At 34.5% G+C, this 23,737-nt stretch overlaps 1 protein-coding gene across 1 annotated transcript in view; it reads right to left on the bottom strand.

The window, feature by feature from the left end:
* Positions 1 to 23,737, bottom strand: part of LOC106644845 (uncharacterized) — a 2,208,360-nt gene that overhangs the window by 223,593 nt on the left and 1,961,030 nt on the right. Inside the window, exon 44 of the mRNA XM_089592443.1 lies at positions 21,981 to 22,126. Coding sequence (XP_089448569.1) covers positions 21,981 to 22,126 — 146 coding nt within the window. The remainder of the gene's footprint in view (positions 1 to 21,980; positions 22,127 to 23,737) is intronic.

The following is a 23,737-nucleotide window of genomic DNA, read 5'->3' on the forward strand; positions in this document are numbered from 1 at the left end:
AGAGCAATCTGGGTGCTGAAGCCACGCTAAAAGCTGGATCAAAAGGGCGACAAGAGTGCAGCGCTTTTCATATAATTATAAATTAAATCCACTACAAGATAATCAAAAACCCGCCTGAAGTGCGGCAAGTTTGCTATTGGCCGCGTATATGAGGGTAACGAAGGGCTTTGAACATTTAAAAGCGGTACTATGCTAGAGTGCTTTCGCATATTAAAATACGTACAATTGACCAATGCTGTATTAATTATATGGACAAAAAAGGTAGTGATAATCGCAAATAAATCTTTAAAGTACTCCAAAGACAGACCATTATTGCTCATTCTTCTCGCCTTAGAGGCACAGTGGTACATTACCAGGTGCACCTCGACTTTCGTGACCAGGCGAAACGAAAAACCATTACAGGTGTCACTGCCCACGATCTCATTTAGATTTTCGATACTGCATGGTGGGTGAGTACAAGTGACCGAGGAGTAGAACCTTCTTAGGACATTAGAGAAGAAACTATCGATCTGCGAGCTATACTTACCCATCACAAGGCCGAAGCGTCTCAGAATATTCCAAGAAGATTGCGGAGATGGGAACGATGACAATGTCTGCCAGGGAAAATCCTCTCGAACGTGCTATATGTTTGCTTTAATAGCCTGACAGAGCGATCTATATTCTCGCATCATGGCACCATCCCGTCGACCTTGCATCTCGATACATGCAAACGCGAATCTTACATTGGCGTCGCAGCTCGTTGGTGAACCAAAGGGCTTGGGACCTACGATAGTTACGCTCATGGAAAGGAGCCTTGACATCTAAAACACCCATCGCTATCAACCGGAGCTCCTTCATAGCGGTGTGAATATCACTGCAGGACAAGACGCTTGATATTTGATTTATGGCTGCAGAAAGTCCTGCTGCAAACCTCTCCAGAGGAAAGTGTCTTAAATCACGCAACCTATTGAGCTGTTGGGCTTTCTGTGGAATCGTAATACTATTATCTCTAAATACATAATCATGTTAGCCTATAAGTTAAGATAGGAATTGACCAGATGCAACTATTTTATCTCGTAAATTGACTATAAAATGATCGATCCAAGTGTCTGCGCTCCCCTCCCCCGTGGTGTGTAACTGAAACCTCTACCAAAAGCAATTAGTGGTCCATAAGAAGACCTTTAAAGCAATTCGAGTATTAATTCATATTTAGCATATCAACATTTAAATCTCTTGCAGTAAAAATGTCAGAGTAACGAGTGGAACACCTACTAAAGGTTTCTAAAAGTTTAGTGGGCACCGCACCCTTCGGACGCCTATATAGGACCCCCAATAAAAACCTTGGCAAAGTTTGTGAGGATAACTCAAGAACCATAAGCTCGTTCTCATTGTGGGACGCGATATCTGAGAAATCCACTATCTGGCTGCGAATAGTGTCCCTTACGCAGCAGGCCACACCACCTCCCTGGACATCGGTGACAATATAAATAAGATCAGATCCATTTGTTTTACGTACAAAAATTTCTCTACCATTCGTCCAAACATATTCATATTTCCGTTTGATAGCAACGTCTTTGGTCCACATGTAAAGTCTATGTACGAAATGTGTCAGCATTACATATAGCTTGATGATGGAGTCGGTAATTAGGTCAGAAAATATGAAACCGTACTTAATTTCACCGAAATACTTTTTCTTGGACAAGACAAAATCTCGTGTAGTGGTCGATTTAAATGATACCACGAAGGAATTAAACTTGGCTGTCTCACATTGTCCGGCTACCTTCACCAAACTCTTAGAGCCCTTAGATTTTACGGTATGTATGCTAAGTATATCGCTTTGCAAATGTTGTAAGCCGAGTAAAACTAATATGGAGCTCATAACGTCAGCAAAAGAACGGCTAGACTCGCATGGCATACACATCACCTCGAGCTCGACCGTGGGCTAAGCCTTCTACATGACCCTGCACGCATTTGTTTCCTTCCTCATCTCACTTGTCCAGGATACAAGCTCGCTGATCTGTGTCCTCAGTGTAGTATTCTTGGATGTTAGCTCATCAAAACGCTTGTTCTGTTCAGACGCCCGGTTGGTTCAAGAATCTAAGCCCCTATCAATCACATCAAAACGGTTGATAATATATGCCTTAATTAATTAATATATGTCATCAATGCGAGAAAACGACCATTTTTGTCAAATTCTTTTCAACCGAGTGGCATCTTGATCCCTGCATCCACTGTGCCCATCAATGGGTCATTAACAATCTCACTTTCTCGATCTACAGTCTGCGCCGTGCTAGAATTACTAACTAACAATGAATCAAGGACAGTGGCACTAGCAAGGCCCCAGTTTAAGTCGTGGTGTATAGCCCGCAAAGAGATCGGGTCAATGGGTTCCTCGCCTCTCTGTTTGTCACGCCGATACACACAAGCACAACACTTACTTTCAGATCTCGACGACAATAAATAATTCAAAATACAACGCGGGTGGAACGAACTATTGTATACCGTACAGCTTCACATATCGTTTGCAATTTTCTTTGCGTACTTCTTGCACTTAAGCACAGTAGATCGTACTGACATTTTAATACAATACAAACGAAGACGTACGAATATAATAGTAATAAGCGCGCCTAAGACTATATGTCAGTGAAACTGTATTGGACGGAATTGCGATTAAAAATAACTTACGTGAAAGAAACTCGGCATATTCAACATAAGTTGCGTTTGTTGCTAATAGTAAATAACATAGGAGCAAGAGCTCTTGTCTCTGCACAACGTAACGTTAAAACGATCATAGTCAAATATCACTAATAAGTCTCACAGCGTAGAAATTAAAATAAACATAAGCGAGCTGCAAAACAAGTAGTACAGTAGCCGGTAAGCTAGACTACTTAGTAAGGAAAATGTTCGTCCATGTATCAGCATTTTATGAGAAAATCTCCAGATATTGCTTAAAAACCAGGGCAAGGCTATTGCTGATGCCAGAGGACGTCACCTACTGGTGGCCTAGCTGTAGGAAATACTTTAGCTTACTCTAAAAAACATCGTATCTATTTACAGCCGATCCACCAAATGCACAGCCAGACTTACTGACTAGCAGCCAGAATTAAGTGATACAGTTCGTCCAACGACCAGCCAGCAGTAGCACAACAAGGTTGGAAACCACACGGGGACGTACTCAAGCCGGATCTCCAAGCTTCAGGAGGCCTACAGCACCAGGATGCAAGGTAAAAGCTTTTTCGAACTCCAGAGAAAGATGTTCTGTAGGTAAAAAGCTCTAGCAGAGGTATAAATAAGGGCACAAGTCTCAATAATAACGGAGCAACAGCTGTAACGTATCTATTTCTACGCCCCTGAGACAAGAGAGATAGAGATAGAGGGTTTAGTTTTTAAGATAGAAAAAGAAGATTACGTGCGTTGCTATTTTTTTTTCTTTTTTTTTCGTAGAAATTAATTTTTGGAGAATTACAGTAAAAGACAGAGAGAGAGAAAAAGAGAGAAAAGCCAAGACGAGTGAGTAAGAGATAGGGACGTAAACTGCTATGTCCGTGCCAAGAATAATGGCAATCCAGAGAAAGTGTAACGACGTTATGTTTTCATTGACTGTAAATCAGCCTTGGACAGTGCATTTTAGAGAACCTTGCTTGAACTAGCGTTTCCCATTAATCCCATATCATGGTATTCTCTGAATAAAGACCCCTGATTTTCTTATTTTTTTTTCATAATTGTATGAGGCTATTTTCATTACAAAAATTACTGTTAAAGATGCATTAAATTGAGTATTATTCTGTAAACCCCAAAACATTTTCTATTGGTCACGACCTTTATGACATTACATAAACAGATTTCCTTTAAGCTTAAGTTAATACAAATAATAGGGTTGTTTCATTATTTTTATTGCATTTTTCAGACTTTTTTTTCATTGAAACGTGATCATGAGTCTAAAATACGTATCAGGTGAAGATCACATTTTTTAACAAGTCAGCACTTATTGCGAACGTAAAGGATGGTCAGGACGAGAGAGAAAGAAAACAGTGACCTGACAAATGGCTAACAGCCAAAGGATCACCATGCAATCCAAGTTTTAGCAGGACACCAAACATTCGCTGTCAATACTAAAGTGTTGAGGGATTGTGTATTTTTGTTCGTTTTCTTGCATCGTGCGAGGGCTCATGAGTGCCAGTCAGACTCCTAGATACTGGTACAGAGTAGACGATAGAGATAAGGAAAGAAGGTATGTGTTGCGTAGATACATCTGAGAAAGAGGGATAAATAGAGAAAGAGTGAGAGAAAAACCGAGATTAACAATGGTACGAGAGATCGTAAGTGCATGCTCGCTTCCGTCAAATGGTACGATTGAAAGTGCGTCATGCAGCATTTCTCTCTTCCAAAACTTTACACAGCTCAGCCATAATCCCAAGAGCAGCAAAACTTGAGAGTATAGTAAATGTACGCTGTGGAGCAAGACTGTCATTTTAATTCGAAGAGCTTTGCAAGTATGTTATTACCTTAAAATTAACATCAAGCTAATTAAAAAAGTGGTTGCCAATCAGTAGCCATTAGGTCATTTTGTAAACAAGTAGAGTTTTGTTATTTTAAATAGTGATGCCTAACTGTTTTCTATTCAAAAGACAGGTAGTCATATTTAAAACAAGCGAGAAGTATGTCATGCTGTGTATGACGGAGTCATTTTTCTCTGACCCTATAACATTAAGCGCCAAAACGCGTCATCAAGGTGGAATCTATTTTGATTTACAAGAAGCTAATAAAGGTCTGGGTCTGTGTGTTTCATGTACTATGTGAGAGTAATCGGATACAAGGAGTAGCGCTAAGGAGAGAAAAAAAGACATAGCGCCGAAAAAAATCCGAAGAATGTGTAGTTTTAGTATACAAGGGTCTACCTGTGCAAGGGCGTATTATAAAATATTTATAATTACCGCGCCATTGTGCTAATCCAGTATTGCGTCATCGACGAAGATTGTATGTATACCTATGTATCTGTATTAAGCGTATGTACTATAAATTGCGTCGCGTTCGAGTGTGTGTGAATGATGTCCTGGTGGTAAGATTCAGAAGTATGTATGCAGATATAGTGCGGTAATGCGCGAAGCTGCACTAATTGGTGGGCCTAACACAATTACTCTTGTAGCAGCATCTGAGCGAATTAGAGCTTTCCAAGTTTTCGCGTTTTCGGGAGGAATCGAGGGAATAGAGAGAGAATCGAGAGAGAGAGAGAGAAAGAGAAGAGCGGAATCAGCTTCCAAGCCAACCGGGAACGACCTTGTGACCGAAGACCGAGGAGACGAGAACTATCGCCACCCCCCAGCTGTCATCTGCGAGACCAGGTCATCGGTAGGCCTAATAGCTGATTTGACCCGGAACATGGTGAGCCCGGAGGTAAGGGTAAAGTAAAGTGTGTGAGCGTGTGTGTATTTAGGTGTGTGTCAGGGGATTAGGTAGTGCGGGACGCCCCCAGGAAGCGTGGAGTGCGAGAACGGGAGAATCTGGGGGAAAGTGTGATTGTCATGGATTGTTGCGATAGCGCTGGATTGCCCCAAGATTCGGGCCTAAAAGCCCACGTGTAAAAGTTCGCCAAAAATAAAGTGAAGTGTTCTTAAAAATTATTTAACTCGTCTATTGTCGTGCGTGTGTTTTTCCTTCCTTCCGAATATACAGGTCGCGCCTCGTTACTCCTTGGAAGAGTAGTCTGATCCCGACGGTCTACCACCGGCGAGACTTCCTCAGGGACGAGTCTCCTGGGCCAAGCAGCGGACATCGTGAGCGTGGGGACAGGGGTTTTTCGTGTTTCAGTGTACGGCGGACTTGGGCAAGAGGATCTGTGTAAGTGTCTTTGGACGTTGTCTCGGGACCGCCCTGGCTCCGACACCCTATAGTGTCTCAGGGCGCAAAAGTGCAACGTCACATGTGATATATCAGGCAAATAGTGCTGAGAAAAAAGCCATACGAGCATCATAAACGAGGCATAAGTAATCAACGGTAGAAAAGTGATTTCCTAAATGGTGTGTTTGTTTTAAGGGTAGACGCTTAAGATTGAAATTAAGCAAGGAGTTGACAAGTATATTCCTGGGAAAAAGAGTAGAAAACCCAATTGTATTAAAATCAACAAGAGAAGAATATTACTATACGGACCATTACAGCCAAAAAAACCGTTCTCAACCACATCATACCAGAAGCCGGCCTCAGAAGGTTATAAACTAACTTGCAAAGAAATTTACACGAGGCCACAATTGACTCTACGAAAAGGTACACATTCGTGAGCGTACATAGCAACGCTGCACTCACTACAACAAACTTGATCATTGTGGATAAGGTGATAATGTGGAATACTCAACCAAGCCGAGTCATGATGTGACTTACGGAAGGACTGATTTATGCACACAACATATACTCCAAATGTTAAAATAAAGACAAGAACATCAATAAAATTGGCGTTAGGCAATTGTGCATTGGAATGGCTGACACACAAATACTTATCAGTCATAACTTACAAAGCACACAGTGCACTTAATTTTCTTACGTTACATTGTAAATTTGACTCTTTCAAATTACTTTGATTAGCGTTTGCAGAGATATGAGATGCTAAGCATCAGTGATAACGAAAGTTACTCTTATTGCTACACAAGTTAGACTCATGTGGGCTAGCACAAAAACTGCAAAGCACATTGCCTTGACACTTGTTAGCGAAATAGGCAAACTCCTAACAGTTATAGCATTGCAATAAAGATACAGGATTGTCTATGTGAAAGGATAATCAATTTATAAAAACACAAACTTTTCCAAAGGGCTTACAATATTGTGGTGGGACCACTCCAATACATGACCGAAAGTTTTTACCAACATGCGGTGGATACATTTAAACTGCTTTGACAAGACCTTTATCACACTGGAGAAGATTTTGATCTATAATGCATTCAATGATATCAGAGTCCTCTTATTTTATAGGAACGCCGCCTTTTCAGAAAAAAGACATTTCCTGCAGTCTTCTCTTATGTCATTAATTTTTATCTTAAAAAATCCAAAGTAATGTGCAAATTTAATGCTGTGTTGTGATAGTATAGATCTTCTGTCTTTTTAAGTGTTTTTCTCTGTTAAGTAATTCGTAGTTTCATAACTCTCGATGTTCGACCAGCAAACAAGCTATAGTTATTTGCACGTAATGTGTAATTAATGAAGTTATTTGTATCGAGTGGGACAGCTACATCATTTTTAAAAGAAGAAGTCGAATTTTACTTATTATTGAAACGGTATACAAAACTTGTAAGAATAATTTTACACTAATATTTAAAATGATTGTTTAAGCAGGAAGTATGCGAGAATGACAAGATTAGTTTCTTATTATTTTCACTTTCATTGTGATTGTCAATGAAACTCATGTTTTTAAGGTATTTCTTCTTTTACTAACAAATGTATTAAATTAATTTTTAAGGACAGAAATCAGCTAGCTAAATTGTATTCAATAATTTTAAACTAACATTATAAAGTATGTGATAACTAAATAAAAAATTGTACTAGTGTGTAAATATTACTGTTTCTTATGTTTTCTTGGAAGAAGCAAAAAAAAAACTTTAAGTATTGGCCGAAGATTGTGGGTTTTTGGTACCAACTGGTAAGTACTGTATTATTTCGTTGAATGATTACTTTTAAGTCAAGGAAACTAGTGCTGTTGGTGTGTCATGTCTTACCGGTAAATTTTTATAAGGCATAACAGTTATTCAAAATGTTTTTAGTATAGGTAAAATATATTTAGTAGACACACATATAAAAATATTATCTTCATAGTGTCCGTACAGTGAAACATTAAAATATAACTTCTATAAGCATAAAATTTTAGGTAAACAAATCAGATGTTCACACAGCATCAGACTACAGAGATTGCCCATTGGTGAGCTCAAAATTTACTTATATTATTTTTCGTTGAGTTAGACGAGTTCAAATTCAAAATGCGGGAAATTTATTTGCAAAACTCATTTGAAAAAAACATTAATTTTACGATCTAAGTGTTTCCAAAAATGGTTAACTGCGTTTCTGGTTAAAGTTGTACTCGTATTAGTGAAAAACTTTACTTTATTTGGATTTACTAGAGTGTTACTACGTGATATAATAACGTCTTTTAATGTTTGTTTTAATTTGTTACTATTTTTCTGTGTGACTCTGCCAGCAGCATACTATTAATCAAAAAATTGGAAAGAAATTATGCATAACTATAAGTGGGTGAATTCAATGTCGAGACAATAATATAAATAAATAAGTCTTTTATGTTTATTTGAATTGGTATATTGTGCTTGGATAAGTTGGTTTTATAATGACCTTTATCGAACTTCTTTAAAAAACTGTCAGTAACTGAAAATAATTTCTCTAAAGGGTTCTTTCCTAACCACAAATGAGATTTATCATCAGTTAACAGCTTTTTTACTTTATGAATGTAAAATTTGTTTGTCAATGATAACCATAACATGACCTTTGTCTGCTTAAGTAGTTAAAATGTTACAATTGCTGTTAAGCAAGGCTAGTGTTTGCTTTAAATTGTCTTGAAGAACCTTATCAATTTCAGACAGACGAGTAGTTGCATAATTCCTATGGTTACTAACAATTTTAATTAGAAGTTATCTTACTGTTTTAAAGTCTCTTGTATACTTAAGTGAATGTTCAACGTTCCAATAACATTTATTAATATTCAAATAAAATTTCAGTATATCACTTTTAACAAAATTAAAATCTATTAAGTCGTGTTGCGATTAGATTAGAGTTGGGTGATAAATTTAATTAATTAGTTAACAATAATATAAATGTAGTTATTTTTAACATTTTCAGAATGTTGAACAGGCACTCAAGTATTTCAAAAAATTTAAGTCAGTTAGAAAACATCTACTTAAAGTTATTAGTTATAATAGACATTGTGTTTTCTTATCATAATAGACACCTGTTCGTCCTTCTGTAAATGATACAGTTCTCCAAGACAGTTTAAAGCAAACACAAATCTTTCGTAAAGATAATAAACACATTTTTATTACGAAAGCAGACAATGGTAAGGTCACTATTGTATTTGATAAAAAAATTTACATTGATAAATGAAAAGAGTTATTAAGTAATAATAAATATAATTTGCAGTTGAAAAAAAACTCTATTAAGCAATTTCTTGAACATATTGGAAGTTTTATATGCAAGTGGAATCAATATAATATTTTTTCAGAAAGCCAATAAGTCTAATGAAGGTATTTATAAAAAAGACTTACCTCAGTTTTACGAACTGATAGGAATACACAAATAGGGACTTTCTAGAGATATAATTGTCTTGAAATTAAATGAACCCACTTATAGTTTTCCTTAACTTTTTTATGACTTTTTGAGTGATAATATTTCGCTGCCTTAGTCAATCAGAAATAATCGTAATGAATTACAAAAAAAAAGTAGAAGACATTATTATATCACCAGGTTACATTCAAGTGAATCCTATTAATGTTAGATTATTTACTCATACCAGTAAAACTTGAGCTCCAAACGCTGTTGAACTTTTGTGAAAAAACTAATATCGTGAAATCAATTTTTTTTCAAATAAATTTTGCACACAAGTTTCTTTAGTTTTACATTCAACTTTTTCCACGGCAACGATAAATAATGTACAATTTTATTTCTTGGCTCACCAATGGGCAGTCCTTGTAGTCTAGTACTGTGTGAGTATGTAATGCGTTAACTTGAAATCTTATTCTTAAAGAATTTATGTTTTGATAATTCACTGTTTGTACGCTATGATACCCTTATAAGTGTGTCTGCAATATATTTTTTATCTACATTAAAAATATTTTTAATAACTATCGTCCTTAATTAAGATTCATTTCAAAATATGTCACAACAACAGTATAGGTTTTCTCTACTGGGAGATTATCATTTAATAAAATTAAACAGTACTATCCAATGGGTACTAAAAATGCAAAAACTTCGGCAGATACTTGAATTCTCTCTCGCCTAATCCAATACAACAAAAAAAGGTATTATTCACACACAAGTGAGCTTTTTTAATTTATTAGCAGGCATTTTATGAACATTATTTAAAGTTACTTAATAAAATTTCACTAGCTAACAACTATCCTCAACAATTTATTTCTAAATTTGTAAATAAGAGAAGAAATACCATAAGAATCATAAATATCATTGATCATCGGGATATCACTAATTATTATTTCAAGCTTATCTTATCATTCTTTTATATTTTTGACTTGTACAGTCATATCAAATATTATTGTAAAAAGCTTAACATAGGTCTCGTATACAGTTTTAATAATAAGATGAATTTGACTTTTCTTCTTGGAAAGGATGTAACTTGTAACTGTGCCACTCGATAGAATAACAATATTTACCACATACCACGTGCAAATCGTCACTGTTTATATGTTGATCAACCATCAAGAGTTCTAAGACTACGAATGACAAATCACAAAAGAAACCTAAACAAAAAAATGATAGATATGTTTTATTCCAACACAGCATTAAATTTTTAAATAACTTTTATTTTGATAAAAAAAAGTTTTTGACATAGAAAAAAATCACAGGAAGCGCCAATTATTATAACGTTACATATACATTACCTTGGAAACAATAATATTCGAGAACATGTTAGATGAACAGGTAGATGTGAGAACGTTGGAATAAGAACTCATTAATTTACTTTGGATTTAATTGAAACTGTTTATTAAACAAACCTTAAGTAGTCACAATTTTTACTATCAAGAGGTTAAAATGTAATGCAATCAAACAAAAAAAAATACGAAGTGGGGAATACAAAAATGAGAAACACCCCATAACCCAATTTGCTATCTTGTCTTTTCCCCAGATATCTCTGAATTCAAATCTTCAATGGAATCTTATGTCTCGATTCTCATAAAATTTTTTAATTCCTGGTCTTAACAAAATAAAGCTAGTGGTAGCATAACCATTCAGCATGACTTGTATTATTTGTGGGACTAAATTTAGATCCAGTGTCCCTTTAAATCTTGATAAATGCTACGCAGCCAAATCTTCTAGTTTGGATTATATCTATTTTTAGATAAGGTGCGAAAATTTCTAAAGGGGCTTTTATTTCGATAGACTAATGTGGTGTCTGATTATAGGCACATGCTGCACTACCCATTGCTTAATCCCACATGTTCTCCTAAAGCTTGGAGTCATACAAGTAGGCTCAAACTTTGTCTTAAAAAATTTAATAGAGTCGTTCTAAAACACCATGATGCTGAGGAGTGTCCGGACAGGTCAATTGAAACGCTGCTACTAAACTCGAGAGAACTTCTACTGTTTGGACACTCGTTACCTCTGAGCCTTCATTAGTTCAAAGATATCAGGAAAAGCTACTCAAGATTGACCATAGCATACTTAATGAAAACAAAAAGTAAAGCAGGACATTGTCGAAATAATTATCCGTGTTAACAATTAAAAATGTATATCCTTTCGAATAAGTGACTGGACTGATCGGTCCCATTGTGTCAGCATAAACTATCTCAAGTGTTTTGGTTTCCCTGTCTTTTCTATTATTAAAAGGCAGTCTTTTGATTTAAGCAACTTGGCAAACCGTGCATGTTGCAATAGAACGATTGAAGGTGGCCTTATTCAAACCCTTGTTGTCCAGATACTTTATTTTAAACGCCTTGACATATTTTGCTAAGGCATGTCTGAATCTTGCATGCCAGAGCATGGCTCTGTTATTTCTTTCAAATTTAATTTACTTTTCTGTGAGGGAACTTTGTGCTTCTGAAATTACACCAATCATCAGTTCTTTACAATTATTAATTTTTTTATCTTTAACAGTCTCCTAAGACTCGCTTTGTTGAGTGTTGCTTAAGTTAGCTCTTTCAGACTTATTGTTTAGGATTTCAGGGCAGCTCGTATCATTAGTGCTGGCTTGCTGAACCATCTCGGTATTTGCTGTAGGGAGGTTTTCAACTATCATATAATTTGTAATTTCTTTACGTTTCTTGTAGTTACTTATGTTCTGGCCATCTTGCAGTTCTATTATTAAGTAAGAACTCTTGTAGGCACTAAAAATTAGACTCTTGTTAGAATTCAGATTACATATATCTAGCATCGTACAATCTAGGTACATACTCATGTCCCTTTCAGCAAAACGGCAAAGTGACAGCTTAGCGCATATATCAAAGACTACCTTATTTTGGTTATTCTTACCCAAAACGCACCCTTTTTCGTCCTCTCTCAAATCTGAGGAGAAATCTTTGTTCTCGCATTTAAAAAAATTCACGGTTGAAAAAACTTTTATTTATAGTACTTGTACCCTTAATACCATCCACAACAACTATCAAGTAATTCTACTTGAAAGTTTTTGTGTCAAAAGATATACGGCGTTTTGTATAAGTTAATTTTCGTCGATTTTTGAAAATATATCTCTGTTTCGGATGCATGAAGCTAAGCTGCTGGTAAAAATTGAGTGTTTTGACTTGAATAAAATGAAAGTAAGGATCGAACTCTATTCATTAAAATAAAATTTTGTATTATTAGGTGCCCCTAGGTTTTTTTCGAAAGGTGATAAAAAAAGTCTTTATAAACGTCAATTGATGGCAGCATCTTTAATGAATTTTTTTCAACTAATCAGGCTTCATTTTATCAGTCATTTGAGATACTTTGGACAACCTCAATTGTATATTCCTTTGCTGCTTGTGTTGAAAGAGGAATCAATATTCGTATCTCGCAAACAAAAGGGCAATGAGACCAAACGTTGAAACGAATGTTGTATGTCTTATCCTAAGAATACTGAAACAAAAGTTTCGTAAGCGTCTGATGCACGAAAACTAGAAAAAGTGCCACTTTTCTTTTAATATTAAGAAGTATGGAACTGATGGGTACGAAAGCAACATCTCGATCTTTGGATTATTATTGTGGCTGAAAGACTTAAAATATACAGTTTTTTGCTAACCAAACATCAATCTTCTATGAACAATACAAGAAAAAAATTTTCTGTACTTGTTTAAAGAACGGAGTGCTACAGCGAGGAGAGGTGGGTAAAAGTGACTAAAATTTTTGTACACACAAATATTCTAAATTAAAATATGTGTCAGTTAAAAAGATCAAAATTCTTTGCGGCTTTTTCTTGTACATTCGTCTTGTTATGATGCAAGACTAGAAAAGTAACCATAGAAACGTGTCACAAAGTACAATAGTGCGGTTTTTAGTACAATTCCCGCTGTAACTGACCATTTTGTTTGAATAGCGGGATACTTGAAATTTAATGAAAACTCTTACTTATTGACTAAAAATAAATGTTATTATAGTATTAATGTGATATACTACGTCTTAATATGAGCATGTTTGTAAAAAGACACGGCAGAAAAGTTTTTCTTTCAAGTAGAAGCTCTTAAGAACGAAGTTGGGATTGTGACATGGTACGAAAGTAACATTTTTAATGTATCTTATTAATTATCTCTTGTAGGAGTCAGTATCTTAGCTTAAAAATTTTTCGAATATATTTATATTTTTACATACCTTAATGCTATTTTAACATTAAACTTTAGCTTCCTATAGAAGCGTGAGCTCTGTACAAGAAATTTATGACGTATGGCTGAATAACCCACATAAATATATATCTTCCTGTAGTATTAGGTTATTTTGGTGGGGCTGTACTTAAATCTCCTTTACACCTCTATAATTGCTTTACAGCCTTCTTCTTTACCTTCACAATTAAAGAGAGAAGTTCTTATATTTCTTCGTCAACTTAACCCCACAAAATTTATGTAAACGCTCCTTGTCTCTCAACTACTTCTCTACAGATTTTCACTTTAATTTATGGGCTCTCACAACCCCCTTTTATGCTCCGACAAAAACTTATAATATTTTTATAAAATGTTATTATAATTCTGTTTCAGTAAAAATATGATAGAGAAAAGTACATATGGGGTAATTTTTTTAGCCCACAGCACTTACTCTCATTCTTCCACAAACATGAAAGACGTATTGTAAAGATACACTATCATGATTATTATGACATAGTTACACCCACAGGTCCTTTACACTCCCTAAAATTACTTATAATTTTTTATGAGACTACTTTACAAAAGGGGCAAGAGGGGCTTTCTTTACCACCACTCTTAATAAAAAAAGTTACAATTTTTTTCAGATGCCTGTTATTTTTGTATCTATCACACCTCACGTTTAGTAAACAATAACCTTAAATTGTGTTTGTTCTATTTTATCAGTTTGTGTATATGTAAGAATAAATTTCATACTTCATAAAAACTTTTGACACAAAGGTTGTTAACAAGGGGAAATGTCTCAATGGTCTATCGAATAACATTACGTTTTAATACTTTTATATAGTATGAAAGGCCTTAAAAGGGATCAATGCACTTGCACTTGGTTACCCCCTCCATCGTGCAGATGCTCTTCTCCCTCCGCTAAAGCTGGAGCCAAGTCGATATAAAGGGGCGTTTCTGCGTATTGCGGTAGTCGGTTCCAAACCATTATGGCGCACAGTCACCATCGGTCAACACGACCTACCGGCTAACGATCGCACCCTCACTCCTCAATCAGCGGTACTTGGGAGCAATCCGACAAGGAACCTTTGAGAAATAAACGATCACGGTCATTTACCAAACACGACTTCTTCTCATTCACCTTGGCCTCTCCATTCTTCCTGGCGGAACCTTGCGCAACACACTGGTGGAATCAACAGCCACTAAGGATCTCGATACCGAGACCCTTTTCAAGTCTCTGGCAGCTACCCAGGATCTTGACGCTAGGATCCTGTTAAGGTTTCTCTACTCCAGCACACCGGAGGAAGCCTCCAGAGAGCTTCACGCCACGTCCACCATGAAGCTACCTCAGAAAAAGAAGCATTCGGAGAGGCAGTGAGACAGGCGTAATACCAGGAGGTGACCAGCAGGTGACAGGTTAAGCCAGCCGTACGTCACGCAGCGTGGTGGTTATTCCACCCACCAACACCCACTTTTGGAAGCACCATCAGAGGGAACGTCCCACCCGGGAGGCCCTTAGTTTGAACAGGACCTCCGTGGCCTCGTCTTTGAGTGCGTGTGCTCGTCAAGAGGGTGGGGAAGCCAACAAGGAGGAGGAAGCTGACTCAACCCATACTGCGCCCTCCTCCTGCTCACCTTCTGCACTCCGAAATCCCTTAAGGTAGACTCAAGTTACCCAGGGCACAGTTGCCCGAACTGAGGGATCCTCAGAGACTTCGTCAAGTGAGACGGAAGTTGCTTGTGAGACCTCTGACGATTTCCCGTGGGACCGTCATTTGGCCGTAGCCTGACGCTCTTCATTAACAATTTGCCCTTCTCAGGGCAATCAACAAGTTCAACGCACCAGAGGCTACGTTTCCAGCCTAACAAAGCCAGGGAACGAGCATTCACTCAGGCAGGTTCCACCAATGAACAAGGGGCAACCACTGGGACAGGGTCAGCCATTATTAAGTATATGTAGTATTTTTAACTAACCTTACATATTTTGTTGTCTATGGTGATTGCACGCAAAAGGGCAAAGTTTAGTTTAAAATAAAAAGTTAATTCATTAAAAGTGTTGCTAAGGTTATTGAAATTCTGATGTTTGAGTATTAAGCCTTACAATTTAACGCTTTTATACTTCCAACTAAACAGTTTCTCAATAAAAAATTGTAAAATAAAAAAAAAGAGATATTTTAAGGTCACTAATTAATTTTGAACTAGAAATGGAAAGTTGGCCCAAAGACAGCGCAAAGGGGCGTCATACCACAAGCATACATATATACTTATACACTTGAACCCTTAAGCAGCCACACACATCCACATAAATATATATTAGGTTATAGTTTTAAAATAAATTATAACTAAATGTTATGTTTGTTATATCAAAAGCGAGGTGTTAATGATTAAAGCATGTTCCTGCCATTACCAATTTAAAAAAAAGATTATCACGTTGTCTAATTTTTAGTTTGTTCTTTAGAAATAAGTTACTAATTATCGTAGATTCTAGCGTTAAAAAAAGTGTCAGGAGTGGGATTACGTTATTAATTTAAATGATAGGCTTGGAGTAAAGGAAAAGTTATGAAAAGACAAAGACGTATAAATGAGAGTGAGTGAGATAGATGAAGTTAGCAACGATCTATACGAGCCGGTAGACCCTTAGTATCACCTCTTGGCTAGCTCTTGAGAAGTAAATAAGATCTCTTTATGGGTTTCCTTGTGGTACGTATTCTTTAGCGATCTAATAGCTCTTATACCAGTCAACGTCTTCACTAACATATCAGCCTATCATTAGCCTCTCAGAATGTTCTTTCAAGGTCTGAGACCGTTGATGCCACTATTTAACTTAAGGTGAAAAGTGGACAAAAGATAAGGAAAGCAGTAAAAGTGAGACCTAGGAATCTGAAAAAGTGAGTGTGTGCACCTGTGTATGAGGGGTTTTTTAAATTAAAAGAGTGTACTTGTAATTTTGTGTAAGTAATTATTGTGTGTGTCCTCGTTGTCCCTTCTGTTCAACGTTCTGCAAAATAATAATGCGAAATCATAAAAGCATGAAACTTATAACAGTTACAAAATCACATTTTATAAGAAGTTTGTTGTTTAAAAATGTTACTATGTTTCAATATCTTTGGTTAAATTCTAGCCCAAGCTTTGGCAATTATAGGTTATGACTAAGGGTACTCTTTTACTAGTCTTACAACGTTCTGTCTAGTGGGTACAGGACAACTTGACATCTTGGACCTAGTTATGTACTTTACAAGAATACACGTGTCACTTATAAAACTAAACAACTATATATTTAAATCCATCTGATATTGCCTAGTTTAGGTTAAGAAAATAGAGTGACACTGTGACAGGGGGTAACACAATTTAGTCATTAAAAAGACAGAGATAAAGTATTTTAGAGAAATAACGTGAGACCAATAGAAAGAAGTGCATGAGCACAGAAACATAACACAACATAATAACGTCATACCAGACAGTCCCGTTTATAAGACAAAAAGTTTTTTCACAAAATTTTCCAGCTTCGTAGATTTTAACATAATTTGTTAAAGGACAAGACCATATTTGAATGCATACGGTGAGTATAAAATCGCATTTAAACCATGTTATGCCACTTTTTCGTTTAAAGGGTAAGATAAGAATTGCGAGCATCTTACACCTTTGCAGACTATAAGTATGTTTATGGACATTAATTTTGACGTGCCATTTAAGTTGACTCATGCAATCGTTATTGTATGCTAATCTTCTAACATAATTCGTAAATAAAGTACTAAAAAGAGAAAATGAGTTAAAATCTCCAAACGCACTTGGAGTGGACCATGTATCATATTCAATCAAACACATGAATAAAGTATATGCATGCTTCTTTGTGTTTATTTAAACAGAGAAACCAAAAATATTTTTAATACTAGATCTTTAACAACAGAATTTCCTAGCAGAATCAAATGCAACAACATAGATATGTTGAACAACGTAAATTTCAAATTCATCTTGATATTAAATAAAAAATAGCTATACATACATCTACTATTAGACAATACAAATAAGAAAGAAAAGTAACCAGAAGTGTACCTAATGTTACCATCGCTTTATATGATAATGCCGCTTATCATATCATGGCTGAAATTGAGTGTGTAATTTTTTATCACGATCGTGCAAAATATAACAAAAAGTTAATTCTTATTTAAGATAACTTGAATTTACACAATCCTGACACAAAACAAAATCGTAAGTACTCTAGCTCCCTCACGTTAGAAAGTAGTGGTATTTATTGTTATATCAACGTATAATAATCGAAAAGCTTCAGTAAATTTTTTTCTAAGCCCTTAGTAGTATTAATTAAAGTAATTGCAAATAACAGATGTAACATTAAACTGGCCAGACAATTTTCACTCTGAAACATTTTTGACAGAAACACTATACAAACAGTTATTGAAAACACTTTGTAGAAGCAAAAGCAATTATTAATAGCTTATTTTATATAAAAAGCTCATGTCATAGTAGGAGTTACATGTGCTGATCAAAAAACTATTTATCTTTTAAAAAGTGCCATGCATACACAAAACGAGTGAGTTCGTACTTATAAGACCCTAAAAGTTTTAAACTACAGAAACACTAACATATACTTAAGTGAAATAGAAGGGTTAATGAAAATTCTGGTCTTATTTCTTTTTTCTTAACCATCAAAGAATTTTCTTAGGTACATGACATTCAGAAGCATTATCATTATGACTTTTTATAGAAGTCAGATGAAATAGCCAAAATTTTATCTATTTAATGCTAACTGAGCAATTGCTATAAAAGAGATACCAATAGTATTAGATTACACATCGTGACATTATCGTATACTATTTAATCAACCAATAGAAATAAGATTAATGTTTTCTTATGGACATGTCATTATGCCAATTATTACCTGTGGATTTAAACTATACTGTTTTATAGTAGAAACATTACAAAATTTTAATAACATTTATCCTTATAAACATAATATACAATTATTCTACAATGAGCTATCATCGATAGCTTAAATTATCAGCCCCTCTTATGAGGCTTTTTCAACAAAAAACAAGTCTTCTATCGCAGGTTTTTGTCAAAAAAATAAGCAGAAATATAATTATAATACCTCTTACCCTTACGATATTTAATCTAGAAATAAATTTTTGACTATACTTGCACACATTCTCCCCAACAGGAAACACGCATTTTACATAATGAGACAATTTAAGCAAATGTTGTTATTGCATTAATAACATTTTTGATGGACATAATACTATACCTTTTAGTTCTTATCATAGTCTACGAAGTGTTCACAAAAAGACCTTTAAAAAAGTGAGTACCAATAACCAGACCACACTATTATTAGCTAGATACCTATCTGTAGCACTGAGTCCAATCTTCACCATTATTCCTAAGGCTCAACAGTTACTTCAAATAAAAATTTGAAGTTTGCAGCTGAAGAAAAAGATAAAATATACGAGGTTCCAAACACTTCCCCCTTTAGAATAGTTCACAGCATAGGATCCATGTATAGCTATGAAAAAGTGTCACCGTTATTGTAACAGGTACGGAAAAGATTGTGCACTGTTTGAATAATTGTAAAGACAATCTCATAACCTAACAAAAACCAATGCAATCATTTCCTGCTATAACGCTTACCTAAGTTGCTTAAGTTTACTTCCAATTTTTTAAGAAATAAGGTGTGGTTAAATTGGTAAGCCCTTCATGCCATATTGAACTTTTAAACTAGATATAAATGAGAAAATTACAAAAAATAACTTAATTTAGGCAAAGCATACTTTTCTCATTTTTTTTAAGTATCTTGAACTTATATTTTTTTTTACCTTTAATACTCCGCGTAGAATTTTCTTAACAAAATGCCACCAATCACCCACCAACAAGTAAGTCAGGCCTCGGACCCTAAAATTGGTGATCAAAAAAACCAATTAAAAGCTCGCCCTGTAGTGTTGTGAATTAACGTGTCAAAAATTTTTGCATCGATAATTATAAGTGACACTGCCTAAAAGATGCAGAGCTACACGCAAGCAATTATCTAACTTGCCTCACTACGATGTGGCAGAAATGTGGTTATCCATTGCCTCTATAAAACTTGTGTACCCAGTGTTATGACCACCTTACAAATTAAACATCAGAAAGTATAGGAACCAGGTGTATCTTCAAATATACGAACATGAAATACAAAAAGTTTTTAAAGTTCTAACATCAACGAAGAACTAAAACATCGACAAAAAACAAAAAAAAGCAACTACTAGTATAACCGTAAAACAGAAAAAAACCAGACACAAAAAAATAAGAAAGACGACCAAAAGAAGTGCAAACAAAAAAATATGCAGATCTACAAAATCTACGTAGACTTTGTTACAGCATTAGTGTAATTTTTTAAAGAAAATATGCACGTCCATACGACAAAACTGAGCATGCTAGAGTAATTAACACTAATAGGTTGTTTAAACTTTTTTCTACTTACTAAAACTATTCTCCTGCCTTGAATATGCATACACTAGCTTAAAAAATGACCATAAGTAATAATACAACCTTAAAACGTAATCGTTTGCATTAGTTGATCCACGGACCATGATTTTACCTCTTAGAATTGAGTATTTGGTTCGTTGAAATCATTGTTGAAAAGGTGTGAAGAGTATAACTTTCCATCTCACGAGCGTTCAAAGCCAGATACAGAAACTTATATTAATTCAGCTCTCTACATCTATCATGTAAGGCACCTACATTAATAAGCCAACGCTCGCAATTGCTACTCAAACAGCTTCAGCACAAACATAGTAAGAAATGTACTACACTACAGTCCGAAATCGATTTCTATACCCACCATGTAGTAGTAAGCACCTCACGTTTTGAAGTTAATCCTTATGAGCTATAGAAATAGTCTGTAGAACTGCAAAGTGAGAAAAATTAGAGAACTAAATAAACAGGATCCGTCCAACACTTGCAAGTTAAAGCAAGCTGCAGTAAGGACAGGAAGCATATCAAATGCCAACATTTTATACAAATTTCCTTGAGAAAAAAAGAGTTACAATGTCGTACAGTTATTTCAATCGTACAAATTTGGTGTCCTGGGTCTAAGATTCCGAAAAGATTGGTGTCCATGCCCCATTTATTATTTCCAAGGTAAAAAAGATAACACCACTGCAAGATGCCAGTTTAAGGAACCTAGCTTGGTATATCCTTAAACAACACGTAGTGATGTTTGTTTGCCCTCACTGTGAATCAGCTTTACCCAAATCCCACTTTACTATCGTGGTCCAAAAACAGTTTTGTTTCTTTGTTTCTGCCAGCCAACCGTTATCTTTACCTAAATCTAACTTTTCCACTAGAGTGTGATGTTTTAAAGAGTAGTGTAATAATAACAAGATTAATAATAATAATAATAATAATAACAATAAAAATCATAAGAATAAAGATAATATTAATGATAACAATAATAATAATAATAATAATAATAATAATAATAATAATAATAAAAATTATAATAATAATAATAATAGTAATTACAATAGTATTAAATGAAAAATAATTCTTTACTATTTGTCATTGTAGGAGAGCTTCGTTAGTACACAGTGTGTCTTGTCATACCCTTAGAACATAAAACAGTTGTTAGTTAAAAACTTACAACTTGCACATGGTATAAAAATTGAATAGTATCTTATGCTTATTAGTCGTAGAAAAATTATACTTAAATTATATAAAAATGACATTCGTTATACATTAGCTGGCGTTATCGCGAATAAATTTACCTTACGAGAAAAATCTTAAGCGAGGAATGTCATGTCTAATGATTGATATTTATCATCAGTTACAACTACCATATAGTATCCCTTTCCTAGCAGTTAAACCAAGAAATAAAAATTTATACTTAATCAATTAGTTGCCTACTCACTTACATCTTCTGCTCCCTAACTTCACCCCTACAAAACTCAACATCTAAGATAAACTTACAAGCTGCGCCTTTTTTTAGAAATGTATTAATTGAAGGTACCTTTACTCCCTGGCTTATTGATAGTCCTGCCTATAACTACTTCTTCTAGGTAGGGTTTAAATAGAAATAATTCCCTGTAATGTCAGTCTCTTTTCTAAAGAAGCAGCCAACCATTAAGTAACATGCTGGTATTGGTTAAGCAGGTCATATTCTTTAAGATTCATGTATTTGTCCTTACTCTCAATGTTATATGAGAGGTTAAATCATTAAGATTCTGTTTATAATTTAATAGAGCTTTTTTTGGAAAGTAAATTACTGATGCAGTACTTAACCTACTTAACTCTTTATAATGAAAAAGTCTGCCAACGTTAGATCGTTTATTATACGTGAGGATACTGGTAAATTACTTATCTAAATGTAATTTTATCAAGTTCTGCTTCACAGAGACACACTTGCTCTGGTGCATGCCACGTTCAAATATTCTTCTGTGAAAGTTTTGTTGCAATATAATAAGGTTTCACGTTATGCTTAGAATAAACTTTTTCATAATTTAAGAGCTTAAATAAACTGTTACTCACTTGATCATGACGGGATAAGAACTGCAGAAGTAAAAAAACAAGTAAGTGTATTGTTTCCTTATCTGAGACCTCTAATTCAACAACTTTATACACCGTTTCAAACCAGCTGTCATCTTCAACTGTACTATAAGCTGTCATCTGAAAGTCTGAAAAAACTGAAATTAATTTTTGACATCATTTAACCGTACTTTCAATTGTTTTTGCAAAAAAATGAATATCACTCTTTAACATTACAAGCTGTCGTTGATTAATCGAAAATCAACAAAAAGTATTAACACTTAAAATAAAAAAAAACTAAGAAAAGAGTTGAATACTTTTATTTAATTTATCTCTTTTGAAGTAATTTCCATTTCACAATATTAATAATGTGTACTTTAAACTCTATAGAAGGATAAAGTTATAGAGCGTTTCATTTTGTTTTTTTTCTTTTGTAATAAAAACCTACGATTTCGCCTCTGGAAGAAATGAACAATATTTTTTACTCAGGCAAATACCCCAATTTTCTCTCCCACCATCCAAGACAACATAAAATAGGTATCATTTGCATATAAGTAAATTTTTTCATTAAATTAGCAAACACTCAATTTTACAACAAAAGCTTAAAATTATTTAATAAATTTCTACTAGCTTACAACTATCCTTGATAATTTATTGATCAATTTTCAAAATAAAAAATTAATACTTTAAAGAACATGAATATAATTAAGACTCGCAATACAAATAATAATAATTATTACCTAATCTTATTATTACCGTATATTCCCCACTTGCACGGTTCTATCAAACATTATTGTAAGATGTCTCATAATGATCTTGTATACAGTTTAACCTATAAATTATATTCGATTTTTTCACTGGGAAAAGATGTAACAGAGCCACTCGATAAAAGCAATGTCGCTTACCACATACCATGTGCGAATTGCAACTGCTGTTATGTCGGTCAAACATCGAGAGCTGTAAAATTAAAAACGACAGAACATAAAAAAGACATAGAGAAAAAAAAAATATTTGTATTATCACTACATACCATTTAATTTACAAAGAACTTACATTTTAACAAAATAAAAATCTTAGAAACATAACAAAATTAGAAAAAGCCCTTTTTTGTAATTTTAAGTACGAATTATCTTAATAATAATATAATTAGACAACAAAATACAAGAAAATTAAAAAATGGTTATAAGTCTCTTGTTAAGTCAATTAGGAAAAGAGACTTACTTGATGTACATGATTTAAGTACCCCTTTCATTTATAGTATCAAGAAAACATGAATAATACATGTACATCTCACAAGGAACTACATTACGGTTTCACATCCCTTTTGTAAGAGTCAGAGGTATGTTATACACCTCACTTAATTTGCGTTTATTGTACTTACCAAAATATGTATTGTAAAGAATTTTTATTACTCATAGATTTTTGTACCTGATGAGGGCCGGGACATTGTATAAACGGCCAAAGCGTCGTTTTATTTTTTAATTAATACAAAATTTGACAGTACCTCTACTGGACGTTTTTTAAATTATAAGCTAACTGTCATTGGACGTCTCATTTCAATATTTTTTACGTTAAGACTATATATTAAAAGATGTATTAACTGTTCTCATGTCAATTAATTAGATTAGTCTAGGCTTAGTGCACAAACACATGCAAATTACGAACCGTATGCGCAGTGCCAAGCAATGCAGTCAATTAAGCCCTGGCTTTTGTCGTAAGTAATCTCTCTCTTATAACTAAGGTGAAAATGTATGATAAAC

The sequence above is a fragment of the Copidosoma floridanum genome, unplaced genomic scaffold (genome assembly GCF_036245765.1).
Source record: "Copidosoma floridanum isolate Cflo_tuat_1 unplaced genomic scaffold, Cflo_Japanese_pri ptg000017l, whole genome shotgun sequence".
Classification (NCBI taxonomy): domain Eukaryota; kingdom Metazoa; phylum Arthropoda; class Insecta; order Hymenoptera; family Encyrtidae; genus Copidosoma; species Copidosoma floridanum.